At 43.5% G+C, this 16,605-nt stretch overlaps 1 protein-coding gene across 1 annotated transcript in view; it reads left to right on the top strand.

Moving 5' to 3' along the window:
• Positions 1–289: 289 nt before the first annotated feature.
• The window catches only part of MAP1A (microtubule associated protein 1A), a 52,277-nt gene continuing 35,961 nt past the window's right edge, over positions 290–16,605 (top strand). The window contains exons 1-2 of the mRNA XM_054388056.1: positions 290–446; positions 4,881–4,982. Of these exons, the coding sequence (XP_054244031.1) occupies positions 290–446; positions 4,881–4,982 (259 nt within the window). The remainder of the gene's footprint in view (positions 447–4,880; positions 4,983–16,605) is intronic.

Here is a 16,605-nt window from a genome sequence, read left to right on the forward strand (position 1 = left end):
CAACCCTGCTTCCGAGCGGGTTCGGCAGGCTGCCTGGGCTGGGGCAGAGCCGGAGTCCCCCACCCGCATCCGGGGCATAGCTGTGGCATGGCCGAGGCATAGCCAGGGCATAGCCAGTGCCACCGCGCGGCGCGGCGGGGCGGGAACGCGTCGGCTCTCCGAAGCCACGCCCCGTCCCGCAGTAACGCGGGACCACATGGCCAGCTCAGCCAATCGGGGACCGACTCGGGGCGCTTTAAGAGCCGCGCGCCAGTCGCCGCGCGCTGCAGCAGCGGCCGCCGCGGTTGCCATGGAGACCACGGCCGGGCCGGTCGCTATGGAGACAGCAGCGCCTTGGCTGCCGGGCGGGCGGCGCCGGGAGCTGCGGAGGCACGCGCTGCTCGTCGTGATCGGGGAGATCGGAACGGAGCCGGAGCGAGGGGCGCTGCGCGACGCCCTGGAGCGCGGTGAGGAGTGGGACCACGGCGAACGGCCTCGGCGCCGGGCAGGGGAGGAGCTGGTCTCGGAGTGCCGCGGGGATGCAAGCCCTCCCGCGCCCACCGCGTTGTCCCCGCCGCTATCCGGCTCGAGGTGGAGCTGCCGGTGCCCGCCCTGCCTTGCGGCACCGCTGCCCCGCCACAGGGTTTCGACCCCATCCTCCCGCAGGGGCGGTGATTGCGAGCCCGCCGGTCTGGGTGGGGGAAGAAGGCCCGCGGGCGGCGGCTGCGGGCAGGAACAGCGCTCCGCCGGGGCGGGGAAGCGGAGGGGATGGAGACTGCTTGCGGGAGCGGGTCCTGGAGGCGCGGGACCGGGGAGAAGCCCGCCTGGGCTCGGGCGTGGCTCTCGTCCTAGTGGCGCAGCCCGCAGGGTTGGCACGGACGGTCTCGGAGGTGACCGAAGTGTGAGCTTCGGCGAGGACGAGCCCGGTGACAGATGGCAGCAGTGACAAGCCCGGCTGGCTCCGCTCCTGCGGGTTGGCATGCTTGCAGACCTTCAGGCCATGAATTGCTCTATCTTTTCTTTTCCCTATTTCTTTGCATAGGAGAAATGCAATTAACACCGGGTTTGAATGTCTTAAAGCTTGAAGACGTTTTGCGGTTTGAATTTCCCCAAGTTTCTGTTTTATTGGTGGGCCAGTGGACTGCATCTTACTGCTGTCTTACCCCCAACTTATGTCATACTGGCTGCAGGATTTGTCTTGCTTTGCTGCTCACTGCGGTGCCAGGGGACAGCTGCAAAGGGCCTGTGGTGCTGTGGCCTCCTCCTGGGGAGCAGCTGCATGGGTCAGAGGCTGAACCTCAGAGATGAGCTGATCCCAGAATGGCACAGAGCATAACAAGACTGCTGCCACAACATTCTTCTCCTTGGTTATCCATATTGTGGTAGTGCACAGAGACCTTGACAATGAATTAGTCTTTGTATATTAGATGCAGTATTGTTTAAAAGCAAGGGTGCAGGAGGTGGGTGAAAGGATGGCTTTATTCAACAGGGATAGGTCAGACTGTGACCATCTGGCCTCTGAAAGCTCCTCTTAGAAAGGGGTACTCCTGCTTTATGCAGAGCAGGATGCTTGTCTTTGATTGGCACTTCACTGGACTGGTGTGCAATCTACATCCTTATCCATGCTCTGAATCTCTGAAATAGTGACAGATCACACTGTAAACTGATGGGTTTTGCTCTTTGATTCTGCAGTCACTGGCCAATAACCTGGGAATTCCCATTGGAAAGAAAAAGTAAATGCACATTTTGCAACATAAATTGTAATTGCCACAGGAGAAATAAATTCTACAGTTAGTTTTGTCTGTCCAGAAATCTACTGAAATTCTGCCAAGGGCACAAATCTCTGCATGAGAGTCATTTAAGCATTACTGGTAGATTACTAACAAGAGACGTGAAGCGCTGAGGGAAGTAGGAACTTGGATTTTGGACTTTCCTCTGACACTGACTTGGAGTATGACCTCCAGCAAGTCATAGAGGAGTTTTCCCTACTGTGAAATGGGAGAATCCATCTTGAAATAGACCAAAATCTGCAAATGGGAAGACGGATGTAAGAAGTAAAAATAGTTAAAATGACAGGAAAGTCTTGAGATCTGTCAAAAGACACCGTATCATACTGTTGGAGACAGCTATGCTCTTGATTCAAGGAGTTCAAGAAATAGTGCATGCACAGTTCCAATTTCTCAAGTGATGGCTTGTTGGGTTCATGTGAGGTTTGTGTGAGGGTCGAACAGGCTGCTGAGGAGATGTGATTCCCTCATGAAACAAAGCAGTGCCAGTAACCAAATGCTACTGCCCTTCAGAAAGACATTTTTCTGCAGCTTGATAAGTATGGTAAGGGGCTTAAAGGCCTCATAGCAATCAGATTAAAAAAACCTGTCAAATAAAGTTGACAAACAAAGTTGATTGTGTTACATACGCCTAGGTAAGGTCTTCTAAAGGATGGAAAAGCTAGGGTTTGGGTTTGCTTTGCTTCTGTCCTGTTGGCTGTCTGTGCAAAGGAAAAGACACCACAAAGTTTTTGTTTGTTGTGTTCGTTTGGTGGTTGTTTTGGGTTTTTCCCCCCAGTCAATAAATCTCTCCCTCTGGCTGATTCAAGTAGTGTGGTTTCCCAGACTTCTTTGAATACTTTGGTTCAGGAGAATGGAATAATGAATATAGGACATCATGGGAACCTGCTTTTTGCCGTATGTAGTGCTTCTTAGGCAGTGGCATTGTGTATCTGTGGGATGCCTGAACGATAATTACTCTAAAATGCTGTCAAATACATACTGGTCTTATTTTTCTGTTCCTGTGTGACTTTTTTCCAGTTTGGAAACAATATCTGGAAGGCTAGGTCTGGTATTAAGGCGAAACGCCCAATCTTATAAGGCTCTTACCTCAGCAGGAAATAAAGAAGTTCACAAAGCCATAAAGAAAGAGATGGAAAACTGATGAGTCACATGGTACCTTGGTCAAGCTGTGCATGTGCAAAGAGCATGAATATTTAGAAGCCTTAATAGGATGTAGTCTGCACTGTTGAATCAGGATGTAGAGGATCCTAAGCAGCAAGGACAGTGTTCTGGCTCCTGTGCCATGAGGTGATTAACTGAGATTGTGGCCAATTGGGAAAAATTAGGAGTAACTTCATGCTACCTGGAGAGAGAAAGTGTTGAATAAATTCTTGCAAGTAGAATGCTGAGGGAGATGATAATTTCCTTCTTCCCTTCCTTTACTGTGAAAGAGAATCTACTTTTTCTGCGTCCTAGAGGGTGTATCAGTACCTCAGATTGCATTTATTGCTGCAGTAGGGCACCATGACAGTGACACAGCAGCTAGAGTCAGCAGGATTTGCCCTGCAGAGTGCTACCTTGCTCCTGTCCGGGTCAGAGTGCTCTTCAGTACTGCATTGAGGTGCACTTATATTGGGCATTTGTTTAATCATGTTGTCCAAGAGTATTGCTTAGGAAAACATTTTGCTCCTGTCTTTTATTAAATGTTTCATTTGTTCTTATCCCATGCCCAAGCTGGAAGGAACAGATGTTCTGTGACACTGAAGATGGCGGAAGTTGGGGTTTGGTTTTGGCTTTTTATCCTGACATTCAGAGGGTCTACTGAGTGCTTGAACGCTCTGCAGCGCAGACTGGCATGTAATAAAGAAGCTATATTATTCTGTTTTCAGCTGTCACCAGAAAAAGAAATCCAAAAGTTTCTTGAGCTGCCATATATTCTACAGGCCTTGAGACTGCATGAAGCAATGATTACTAACTCTGTATTTGTATGTATAGAAAACTGAAGCTTGTGTTGTAGAAGATCCTGTTTCCCAGTAGTGGCCAGCAGAAGCTGTTGCACAAAGGAGTTACTCTGCTGGAGAACTAGAACTGCAGTAACTGTAAATGGTATCTCCATGAAAAATTAAGGTGCTTTACTAGAAATAAAGCAGATATCAGATACTATAAAACTTTACATTTTATGCAGGAGAGGACGTGCCTCTAGAAGAGGGTGGAGGAACACTTAGTGAGGACCCCATCAATAAATGCTGGTACTGAAATTCTTGTTCCACTAAAGTCTAAGAAGACTGTGGCATTGGCCTTTAACATCTGTACTTCAGCAGCCAGCAACACAAGAGGCTGGAGCAGCTATCCCTGCTGATGTCCTGGTTTTATTGATTGTGCTGAAGTGTAGTATCACACCATCTAGGTGAGGCTGCTCCTCACTGGGTTATGGAGATCTGTCACCTGTAGTGTTTGGTGTCAGCCAGAATGTACAACTGCTCACAATGAGGTCTGAAGGTGACTTCCCTCCACCATGGCATGGTGCCACTTGCTTTGGGAGCAGATGCTGCCTCCTGCTGTGATATGAAGGCAATTAGCTTACAAAGATTACATAGATTAAAGAGCAAACTGGAAGGGTCTCAGTGGGATCAGGGGCCCTGAGGGAGTAATTACAGAGTTTGGGGTGGGGAGTGGGGGATTTTGTGACTTGGAAGACACAGGCTACAAGAGCAGAGCAGCTGGTGTCTCTGAGCTGTTTAGTAGTTCAACCATTCAGTAGACCGTCTCTACTAGTGACCAACACTGGTTAATGCAGATGATGCAGAAGGAGCACAATGTATTTGCTTGGTTAGGCAGTAGTGTCATTTATTTAGCCTCAGTCCCTTGGTAGTTTCACTTGTGTGAAGCCCAAGTTGAATGAAGACTTGTTCATTGTTTGTACTTCAGGGATAGATGTTTTATGGAAGGTAAGCATCTTATGGCCTTCTGCTTCTGAAGACTTTCTTTCCTAAGTATGTCCTTTTGGAAGAGCATCACTGGTCCTTGTGTGTCCTGTTAACTTCCCTATCTCCACTTCTGATTCTGGAGTATATGTAATAATGACTCACTGATCTTTTGCTTTTGTCTTTGTGTTTTTTCTTTGCTGGGCAGGAATTCGCTCCTGGAACATTAACACACTGTCCTGTGATCTGAATCAGCAACTGCGACTCTTCGTGACACGACACCTGGCTCAGTTTTCTTCAGAAGTCAAAGGTCAGCATTTTGGTTTGTCAGCATTCACTTTTCCTTTGGGACTCAGAAAACAAACCAAACCGAGCCGACCAAACAAACAAAAAACCCCAAAGAAACAAAACCCCTCAGAATAAAGCTGATTGTGATTTAGAATGTCAAAGTCAATTAATCAGTTATTTGCCCAGGACTTTGCAGACATGAATACTAAAGAAGAAAAATCATCTTAAGGACCAGTTGGATGCAAGGAATTTAGCTTACTGAGAATAGAGAGAACAGAAACATCCTGTTTAAAAACCTGTTAAAATAGTAAGAATTATTCTCTCCTCTGTACCTTATTCAGGTGGCACAATACAGTTTTATTTCGTAAGCTATTTATTATCTATCTTGTGAGGTTTAGAATATACTTTTGTGTGCACAAAATGTGTTGCAGGAAGCATGTAAGACTAGTCAAATCACTTTCCAGATCCCTTTTTTGAAGGCCTATCTCCCTTTCCTGAGGAAAAACAATGAATAAGAGCTTTATAAAAATGACATTAACAGTTAAAGTGTGCTTGCTTACCTTGTGAAAAGCTGTTTATAATACTTCTATGCAATGTATGTTAAAGTTACTATATTAAGCACAGATGACACTGTAAAATCTTTTACATAAGACTATCTTACAGCTTGCTGTACATTTACACTCTTGTCAAAGCTTCTGAATATATTTGCCAGTTAGGGAAGCTGTTCTCCTAATGGATAACTATGAAAGAAGGTACCTGGACTTTTCGCAAACATGCCACTGACTGAGAGGTCTCTTGCTTTCCTCTGACTTTTTAATATGGGGCTAGAAAGTCTCTCCCCTTGCAGAGCAGTGTGTGTATATTCGTGGGTTTAAAATACTGTGTATGAAACATCAACTGAAACACTCAGCAGGTGCATCTAAGTTTGAAGCTGCTATAAGAAAATGCTACATATAGACTAAGCACTAACAATCACCATGAGTATAACATCTGCCCAAGAACTCCTACAATTCAGTATTGAAACATCTGGATTAATATTAGCAACATTTATCCCCTTCACTTCCCTAACCCTTTTCCAATAAAGTTTTACATGGTGCAAGGTGAAAGGCATACTTCTCAGCACAAAGGAAGATGTTTGTTGGTCTTGAAGTTCAGAGAAAAGAGCTTCTTTTTCTGAAAACAGTTCTCTCTACACAAACATTAACAGGATTAGGATTTTAAATAGCTCAACAGCCACCTCAGTGGTCTTTCCTCTCAAATTGTGCTTTATGGTAGTCTTCAGAAAACTTTTTATAAATAACTAATGACATAATTGAAAATCAAGCAATTAAGAACAACATTCAGGCTGAATGTGATGGAACAAATGCTTGAAATAATGAAATATTGATGAGATACTTCTATTGCCTCTGTAAAAGGATTATCAGAAATATTAAACAAGTTCAAGAATTAGCTTGCACGTTTCTTTGCAAACTTAATGTTTTATGCTGAAAGCCAGCAGGGTTTGTATAACACTCTAATAACTAGTGGCCTTGCAGGCAGATGGCCTTCAGGCTCTGAAGCCTGTCATATTCCACCTAATACACATGCTTCACATCCTACTGATGCCTTTGTTTCATGTTTAATGCCAGCTGAGGATACAGACATGTCTGCCACAGCCACTGGAGATATAGCAAAGTTGCATTATAGTTCCTGAAGGCAGCTGTCTTTTTGGATGAGTGCTCCTAGAATGCTATTAACTCAGGAGCAGAAGAGTCTGGTTTTACTGCCTCTGTAGAACTTATGGGCAGCTACAAAGAGGACGGAGGCTTTGCTTTCACAAGGGGCAATGTGCGCAAGTCACATCAGGAAAGAGTTCAACTCGAGGTAAGAAAGAAGTTTAGTTTATTTTTACGGTGAGAACAATCAGTTATAGAAACATCCTCCCCAGGGACCTGTTGAAGTCTCCACCACTGGTGGGTTTCAAGATGTGATTTACCAGGGTGGTAGATAATATCATTTACGTTCCTTTCCCTGTGAAAAGGTGGACCAGATGGTCTTTTGAGGTCCCTTCCAACCTGGGCTGTTCTGTACTTCTGTGAGTTCAACTTTGAAACAGTTCTGGAACAGTGAATTTTACTAAGTGGCACAGATCAGGCTGTATTAAGTTACAAACCAGGTATAAAGGAAAGGCAAGTTATGTGAATCCTATCTTAGTCTCTGCCTATCTTAGTCTCCAAGCCTGCATTTGATCTTCATTTTACAGTAACAAATATTTTATAGGTTAATGTTTTTACCTGCACAAGTGACTTGTCTTCATCATGGAATTTGGAATGGCTCTGAGGGCCAGGTTATACCATATACATTTTTCCACTACCCTGGTTGAATTTGAGTGATCTTGTCTCAGACAGTTAAGCTGCCTTGTTTATTCCAATTGTATCTCCCAGATAGCACAGATGACAAGTTTGTGTGTTCAACCAGAAGTTGCTCTAGACAAGAGGAAAAGACCAATTGATTGTGAAAATTTTGTTACAGTGAAAATGTTTCCCACAACTGTGACATCTTGCTAGAGAGTCTTCTGTGGCACAGACAATCCAGCTCTTGGCTGTTAATAGAAGGACTACAATCGTCTAAATCTGCATGTTTAGATTGTAAACAAAAGTGGTTAACATTTTTTTCACAGATGCAATAATGATTCTTTGGACTTACAGATGTGGTTTCTAGTCCTCAAGAAATTTTCATGCACCATTTGTCTGCCAACAAATTTCTGACCAGAGAAATAAAAACCCAAGCACTTGTCAGCTTCTATGCTTCTTCCTTATGTGCTTAAGGGCTGTATTTGTTCTCATATTAGCATGCTGAGCATGACCTCAAAGATCCTGTGAGTTACAGTCTCCCCAAATCATAGAATGTCTTATGTTGGAAGAGACCTTAGAGATCATCTACTCCAACCTCCCTGTCATGGGCAGGGATGCATTTCAACTAGACTTGGCTCCTCAAGGCCTCATCCAGCCTGGCCTTGAACACCCCCAGGGAAGAGGCATCCACAAACTCCCCGGGCAACCCATTCCAGAGTCTTACCACCCTTGTACTGAAGAACCTCTTTCTAAGTTCATCAGCTTCAAACCATTTCTCTTGTTCTGTTGCTAGACACCATTAAGGAAAGTCCTTCTTCAGCCTTCCCATAGGATCCCTTCGCCTACTGAAAGGCAGCTATAAGGTCTTCCCAGGGTCTTCTTTTCCTTAGGCTGAACAACCCCAGCTCCCTCAGCCTATCCTCAGAGCAGAGGTGTTCCATCCCTTGGATCATCTTTGTGGCTCTCCTCTGGACTCTGTTCAACAGCTCTGTGCCCTTCTTATGATGGGGACACCAGAACTGGATGCAGTATTCAAGGGAGGGGGTCTCACAAGAGCAGAATAAAGGGGAAGAGTTACCTCTCTCGACCTGCTGGCCAAGTTCCTCTTGACCTGTTTGCCTTCTGGGATGAAGGAGCGCACTGCTGGTTCATGTTGAGCTTCTCCTCAATTAATACACCCAAGCCTCTTTCTTCAGAGTGACTCTCAACCCACTCTGCACCCAGCCTGGATTTGTGCCTGGGATTGGCCCAACCCAGATAATGCCAGATAACTGATAAAGAATATCTCTGTGGGACCTGCAAGCTCCACCAGAACCTACCAGTTAGATACACTTGAATCAGTCACTTGTGCATTCTGTGAGAATGCTGTGTGCTGAGGTAGGTGGTTGTGCTCATTCAAGCTGAAGGTACACCCAGCACAGTGACAAAAATGGATGTGTGGGCAAGAGTGTAAGATGGGTGCATATAATACTTCCTCCTTGTAACATCCTAGCTCATATCTCTTTCCAGCTCATGGAGAATTATGTGTTCTGGGAGTTTGGTAACACTCAGCACTTCTCATCTTCCACAAAGTTTTTCAATCCTTCCGTACCAGCAGTAAAAATTCTGGCAAGGAATAGAACAGTTCAGCGATGTGTTGCAGGAAGAAACTTGCAACCTCTTATTTCCTTGAATTCTTATTCCTGTCTGATCTTATTTTGATGTAATTTCTGACTCTGGACCATTCCTGTCCTAATTGAGTTGTGTTATATTGTTGTGTTGGCATATTTGCTTCCTCATTATTTCTCCAGATGTAAGAGATCTGGTTTACCTAATGATTCCTCACAGGGAAACTATCCCACACCTTTCATCTTTATTGTTTTATTAATGTCTTCCAGGCCTACCTCTGGATCAGAAATGTGTAGTATTCAAAGTAGGGTAGTTATGTATTTACACAATATCACAAGAGTTTTCTTTTCTTCTTTTCTTGGTAGATGATAGACATATCTATTCACTTTCTGACTGCTGCTGAGTTTTGACCTGACTCGTGAATATAAATAAGACTGTGGTGAACTCAAGATCTCTCCCATGTGGTGACAAGTTACCTCTATTTAGCAACAGTGTAATTTAAGCTGTGATTTATACACATAAATAAAATGCAAATGAACCTCAGCATTGTGCAGCCCCCCCCCAGTATTTCACCCTCAGCCATGTTAATAAATTGGTATTATCCATAAGCTTTGCCACCAATCTGCTTTCCTGCTTTGCAGGTTGCTGATGAATGTGGTGAACAGCACAAGCCCTAGTGTAGGCATATCTGACATGCCTTATGAGATAATAATTACACTATATCAATACAACCTTTAAGATTTTGACAAGCTTATTTGGTTTTTATTAAGAAGCAAGGTCATATTTTCTGTAATGCCAAGCTGATTGACGTTTATTTTGCATTCTATTTGAATCTTTCCTGCTGATGTGGTTTCTAGTCTTCTAGGACTTAAATGCCAGAGCACTGGAGCTCAGATTGGAAGCTGAAAGCTTCTTAGTCAGTCTCTTAGATCTTGTACAGAAACTATCTCTATGTAAACACTAAGTTTGATTGCTGCAATCTCTCACCACCATTACTGTTAAAATAGAAATAAATTTGTTGTTTCTAAAATAAATTCTTAATTTCTTCCAAATGCAGAGCAGAAATATTTGCTTCCCTTCTTTCTCACCTACAGAGATAAGTTTCAAAACAAGACATAGCACAGAAGCAAAAACTTGCGAAATAAAACTTTTGAAATAAAACTTTTATTTCAAAATGCTGCTTTTACTATGTCTAGCAGATGTTTTTGGTGCTAAGAGAGCTCCTTTGGAAGCTACACATCTTCAGAGGTTTCTTTGATGATAATGTCATGCTGCATTTTGTACATTTGAAGCCAGCATAGTAAAGTTTCTTTGGTAGGCCAGGCTAGGAAGTTACCAGGGTTAATCTTTATTTCCCTTTTGCATATTTCAAAATATTCCTTTGTTCCTGAGGCACACATTGTGGTTCTCATTGTGATACCCCAAGGGCTACTTGGTGAAGAAACCAGAGCTCCAATAAGCTATATTGTACTTCAGCTGAGCAGAGGTTAACTTAGCATCAGTTTCTAGTTTTCATGCTGTTCTCTCCAAATGTTGATTACTGACTGAAAGGGCAAATGGTACTTCTCACTGATTGATGGAGGCATTAAATCCACTCTCTGCCACTGACATTTCTGTGCCTATTTGTTACACATTTGAAACTGCTGAGGCTTCAGTGAAGTCATGGAGGATCTACTCATGTGAATTATCATTCCTATGAAAGAAACAATTTTTCATAGCTGCCCTGGTTCTGTTAAGTTTCTCTACTGAAGAATAAGGTGAAAATTCCGTTCAGCTTTTTAAAAGCAAGTTCAAAGGAGATGCCTTGCTGAATCAGGTCAGTGATCTATCTAGCCCAATATTTTGCCTCTGGATGTAGCAACAAGAGATGCAATTCAGGGACACACATAAGCCTCATTGCTTTTGATTGCTATGATTCCCTTGTAGGTCCCTCACTATGCATCATGCTTGGTTTAGGGATGTTCAAGGGCAGATCATGGTCAACTCCTTTTAGTAAAAGTTATTTAACCTCTTTTGAATCTTCAAGTTCTGTCTACCTCCACAGACCTCTATAGCCACAAGTTCTTGAAATTCAGTGAGTGATATCTGAAGAAGAAATTTGTCCTATTCCTTGATTTAGCTTTACTGAGTGCTCCCTAGCTTTACTGGTTTAGGTTTGGTGATCTTGTAGCTCTGATTTTATTTTAACTTTTTTTTTTTTTTTAATAAGCTCCTTAAATTGAAGAGTTCTGGACTTTTAAGACTCTCATGATAATGCCACTGCTCAAACCTCTAATAATTTTGATTATCTAAGCTAAACCTGACTTGGTAGGTGCAACACATTTTGTGTTATCTTCATAAGCAGCAACAGCATACAGTGCTTTCCTAGATCATCTTCTACTCTGTCAGGATAACAAATTGTTCATGAAGATGTAACAGGAAAAACACATCACCTGTGAAGAGGGTCTGTCACATAACAACTTTAGCAAAATGCTGAGTTCCTTGTTTTAATGAATGCTCGGTGTTACTGCCCCTATTTATGGCGTGGTGCTTATATGACTTCTGGTAGTACTTGAAAATAAAGATGAGATTTCCAGTTATTCAGCTGTTCAACACTGACATCACCACAAAACAAACCCTCTTACCTGTGATCCAGACTTCAGCATTCTCTGGAATCTGATTGGCTTCCATAAAATTTGGCTGAAGTGAGTGCTCTGCTGGACGAAGTTCTGGAGGCAAAAGGGGCTGTGAGGACTTGATGCTGGAGTAGGCAGAGCAGTGTCTTTTGTGACCTTCTGAACACCCAGTTCCATTGTTCTGACAACTCAGGCATTTCAAGGGTTGCAGGCAGTGCCTTTAGCACCTTACGTAAGATTTATTTTCTCAGCAGACACCTGCCATCTTTTAGTGTGTAACCCATTCTAATTCATTCTATTTTCTGCTTAGAATAGCATTTTCTTTCCTTTCATTGCCTCTCTGGCATTATTCGCTTATCTCTGCTTTTTTTTTTTTTAATAAGCTGTTTATCTTTTGTTTGGTGGTTGTTTTTTTAGTAAGAAGTGTTGAAAAGCTCTGAGTGAGAGCCAGTTAAGAACACACACACACACACACAAAAAGCAAAATGAAGGGGCATGTGTTTCCACTCATTGCAAGCAGAAACCCAACAAAGGCTGTTGAAGACACTATTTTCTCCATTTTATAGCAGCTTTCAGACACTGGGTAACAGCTTATGGAGGATCTGTGTGATGCAGAGCAGCTCTTTAAACAATGCTCTGATACCTATTTCATGTTGTCCATCACAGCAGCTGTGCACAGAGTAACTGGGGTGGGCAGGGTGCTGGTGTTTGCAGGGCTTGTGTGTGTGTTTGTTTTCTTTTAGTATTGCAGTGACATTTCTTTAACTTGACAATGACTGCATTCTCATGGTAGCCATGTCTGTTGTAAGCATGGCAGCTGCAATGACAGAGTGACCTCTTAAACAAAACTGCTGCTACGATATGCTGCTTTTGGAGTCTTCCTGTTGTTCCATGTTTAGAAGAGATGTTGAAACTGGAGATACTTATTCTAACCTGACACAAGTTTTGGATAACTTTTTTTTTTATGAATGTTGCTGGGATTCTAGCATCAGTCCTAGCTGGAGATTGGTAACAAAAGCCTTCTTAATGTGTTATTGGTGTACTATGTTATTTCACTGTGGCTCCATGCACTTTTCTCCTCCAGTGTCCCTGGGTTCAGTGACTTAGTGTAGGCTTTTCCAGTCCTTGTCAACTGGACCTTGCTAAGGCAAACAAGATGAGCAAAGGGGAAAGAGGATTAAGTATGAAAATAATCTTTAACGTAACAGCTTTAATAGCTGTATATATTTTCTGACACCACTACCATGCCATGAAAGTAGTGCCCCAACTCCCTTTCTTTGCTTTGTCTCTAGGACTGGTGTGGGCTTGAGGGCATCTCTGAGTGGCTGCGCTTGGTTCCTGTTTCCCTGAGTGCTGCACTTAGTTGGAGGTCTGTGACTTTGGGTGTTGCAGTGCTGGCTTCTCTCTAGGGCTGAGGGCTCTGGACTGTGCATGAGCTCATGGACACCTCGTGAAAGGTCTGACCAGCAGTGTCTGCGGTGCTTCCCACAGTGGCTTCATGATGTGGGAAGCCTCTTTGCTTACAGCCAGCAAATATCCACTACCTTGCTGCTGCTACACAGAGAAGAGCAACTGGTGGCATGAGTAAGCTCAGTGTAAGAGAGCCGGGTTACATTATCAGCTTCCTGAGGGGTTCCTAAGGTGCCTGTGCCCCACTCAGAGATGGTGGCATTACCCCCTCAGTCTGAGGAAGGTAATTCTGCTCCTGGTGGTCTGCTGCATCCAGCTTGGGCAAGGGACCTGGACAGAATTCCTCTGAAGTGATCTCATCCAGGGTCTTAGATGCTATTCTGGGAAATAAACTCTTCATCTAGTTGCAGATTCAGGGAGTGAAAAACAGTGCGGAAGGAGCCAGCTAATCCTCTTTTGCCATGAGATTAATTGTTGTCATGTGCTATTGTAATTTTAATGCCATAATTCCTGCCTCCTTAGAAAACAGATGTCCCTCAGTCTGACTGGCTCTGTTCCAGGAGTTTGTCTTGTCCTGTTAACCATGGCATTGCTAGAACACAGACTTTTTCCTCCCTCTGCAAGAACTTGCAATTGCAGACTGGAGGCACTGTTTTCCTTTCCTAATCTGGTGTTGCTTCTTTCCTGGGGAATCTGAGATGTCATGCTTTCTGTTAGGCACTGAGAAACTGTGGTAGTCTTCATGCTAGAAAATCAAGAATTCTGAAGCAGAGTTAACAGGGATCATTAAGGGCTTGCATCTGGAGGCATCTTTCTTTGGCAGTAGCTTCTTTTCACTCTGTTCTGTGTCATGGAAAGTCCTGCTGTGTGGTTTGGAAACCTGAGGGGACTGTGTGCGAAAGCAATCAGCTTTTCCTGTTGTCTTTCAAGGGTGAATATGCCTCTGCAGAGGATCCACACCAGATCCCTAGTTCATCTGTAATTTTTTTTTCACTTTTTATCTTACCCTGCAAGCCTGTATGAAGCAGTAATGGAAAAAATGAGTCAATTTACCAGTTCCAGCTTTGGAAAAATAAGAGCACTGTAAAGAAGATTTTTTGTGTTGTACAAACTTTTTAAGGTGAGGCATTACTTTTATTTATAGCAGTCTGCTATAAACTGTGGGTAATTAGTTTCAGTGGTTAATTACCCATGGTTAAAACTGTGCTTTGCTTCTAGGTTGAATTTGTTTATTGTGGTTTCCAGCTATGATATTGCATTCTGCCTGCATCTGCTAGGCCTGACTTCTCTTCTGGAAGAAATCATATTACCTGCAGCTGTCTCCTCAGCTCATAAAGCATTATGTTGTATAAATCAGACTACTTTGGAGTGTTTGACCTCAAACAATGCTCTTAACTGTGTTAAGATCTTTCCAGTTTTAGAATCTTAGAATCTGCCCTTCAAAAATTACAACAATAGAAAAATACAAACAAATAAAAACAAACAAAAAAAAAGCATCAACCAAAAAAAAAAACCCCAAAATAACTGAAAACCCCCCATATCCCCATGGCATGGTCTGTAATGACCACATCACTGCTCTCTGTTACTCTGAGTTAGCAGCCTGCAGCCCATCCCCAGCTGGCTCTCAGTGCTGAGCTGGGCTCTTGTGCTGCCCTCTGCTCTTTTCTTAGAATTAACCAATATTGCATGAACATGGAGTAAATTTCTAGCTCTTGTCTGTTACATGTCTAGTCCAGTAGACAGGTCAATGATCTTGATACCAATAATGACTTTCAATTGATAATTAGTGTATTTTTTTGCAGATAATCAATTCTTGATAACAGCAGTCTTATATGAGATTCCCCCAGAAATATCTTGAACAAATATCTGCTCATCTGCTGTCCGTAATTTAAAACTTATTTTAACCTTCCCAATATGAGCTAACAGCTTCTAGAATGTGGAGCTATTTTCTTTCTGCCTGACAACACACATGCATCAGACCTGTCCTTGGCTGCCTGAACAGTCTTCCCCATGGAACCATGAGTCATCATCCCAGTCTTGATTCTTGCATCAAGGTGGTTCACAGAATCACAATACGTGTGGTTGGAAGAGACCTGAAAAAATCATCCAGTCCAAGCCTCGACTCAGCACTGAAGGGTCTTCACTAACCCCTGTCTCTAAATGCCAGGTCCACACAGTGCTTAAACACCTCCAGGGATGGTGACTCCACCACTGCCCTGGGCAGACCATTCCAATGTTTGAGAACCCTTTCCTAACATCCAGCCTGACCCTCCCCTGGTGCAGCTTGAAACCATTTCCCCTCTTGTCGCTTTACACCAAGGAGAAGAGGCTGCCCCCTCCTCGCTCCAACCTCCCTTCAGGTAGTTGTAGAGAGCAATAAGGTCTCCCCTCAGCCTCCTCTTCTCCAGACTGAACCATCCCAGCTCCCTCAGACACTCCTTGTAAGCCATGTGCTCCATCTTTGTTGCCCTTCTCTTGGACACACTCCAGCACCTCAGTGTCCTTTCAGTACTGAAGGGCCCAGAACTGAAGACAGTATTTGAGGTGTGGCCTCACCAATGCTGAGTACAGGGTTAGGATGGCTCCTAAAATTGCAGGGTATAGCTTGTAATAAAAAAAATCACGTGGAGCAGAACCGTGCTGCATGGGAGCAAGCGACACATGCAGATGTGGTTTCTCAGAAGCTAAATTTTGTAATGTAAGAGCTCCTATACGGAGCAGTGATCTCCACAAGCTCGCTTCATGCTTTGTGTATCAGTGTGATTCTTTGACCTGCTGTTCACTAAATGAAGTACAACAGGCAGAGATGTTTGTTAAAGGAGAATGTTCACAGCCAAAGATTGCTGCTGTCTTGGGGGAAAATGGTAGAGAATGAGCTGACAGAGGTGTTATGTGCAGAGCTCATTGCTGCTAGGACAGAAAATGCAGCCAGTGCAAGTAATGATCGTGTCTCATCCCTCTGCTCTCTTCAGTCATCCCTTAGGGCTGGTGTTGGTGGGAAATCCTACTAGCAAACTGTCAGTACAGTGCTAGTGGCAGAATCCCTGATGCAGGCATGCTTATTGCAGAAGAGCCCTTTACAAACCAGAATGTGTTGACATGAATTATTTAACTAGAAATAAACTGATAAATTCTTTTCTACTCAGAATTAGTCCTTATACAAAACAAGAGAAAGGTAATGCTTGGTGAGAATTTTCCTTTGTTTTCTGCATTTTATCTCTACAAATAACTAACTTACCAAATGTGCAAGTTTATTTGATCAAAGATCCTAGAGTTGCAATCGCAAGAGCCATGAATTCACTGCTAGCTCCTCTAAAGTTGGAACTTGCCCTGCTAAATTATTACTCTTGCTTCTAAAACCAGACGTTGTGGTTAAACGTTGTTGGCAGTTTGTGGAATTCAAGTTCTTGAAGTGGAAGCAAAGAGTAAACAGTGAATTTGTCCTAGAACAGTCTTTTGAGTCGTGAAGTGGAGGTGGCACACTGTGCAGAAACAGTTCTGCAGATCTGTCTGGACTGGAGGTGTCAGGATCTGTTTGAACGGACCTTGGGAGAAGATTAACATTTTAATTTGATAGAAAAGAAAAATGATTAGACTGGACCCTTCATCAGGACACAGAGTAAAAGAAGCCTGTTTTGTTGTTTTGTTTTCTTTTGTGTTTTGTGTCCCGGTAGATGTG

The sequence above is a fragment of the Indicator indicator genome, chromosome 16 (genome assembly GCF_027791375.1).
Source record: "Indicator indicator isolate 239-I01 chromosome 16, UM_Iind_1.1, whole genome shotgun sequence".
Classification (NCBI taxonomy): domain Eukaryota; kingdom Metazoa; phylum Chordata; class Aves; order Piciformes; family Indicatoridae; genus Indicator; species Indicator indicator.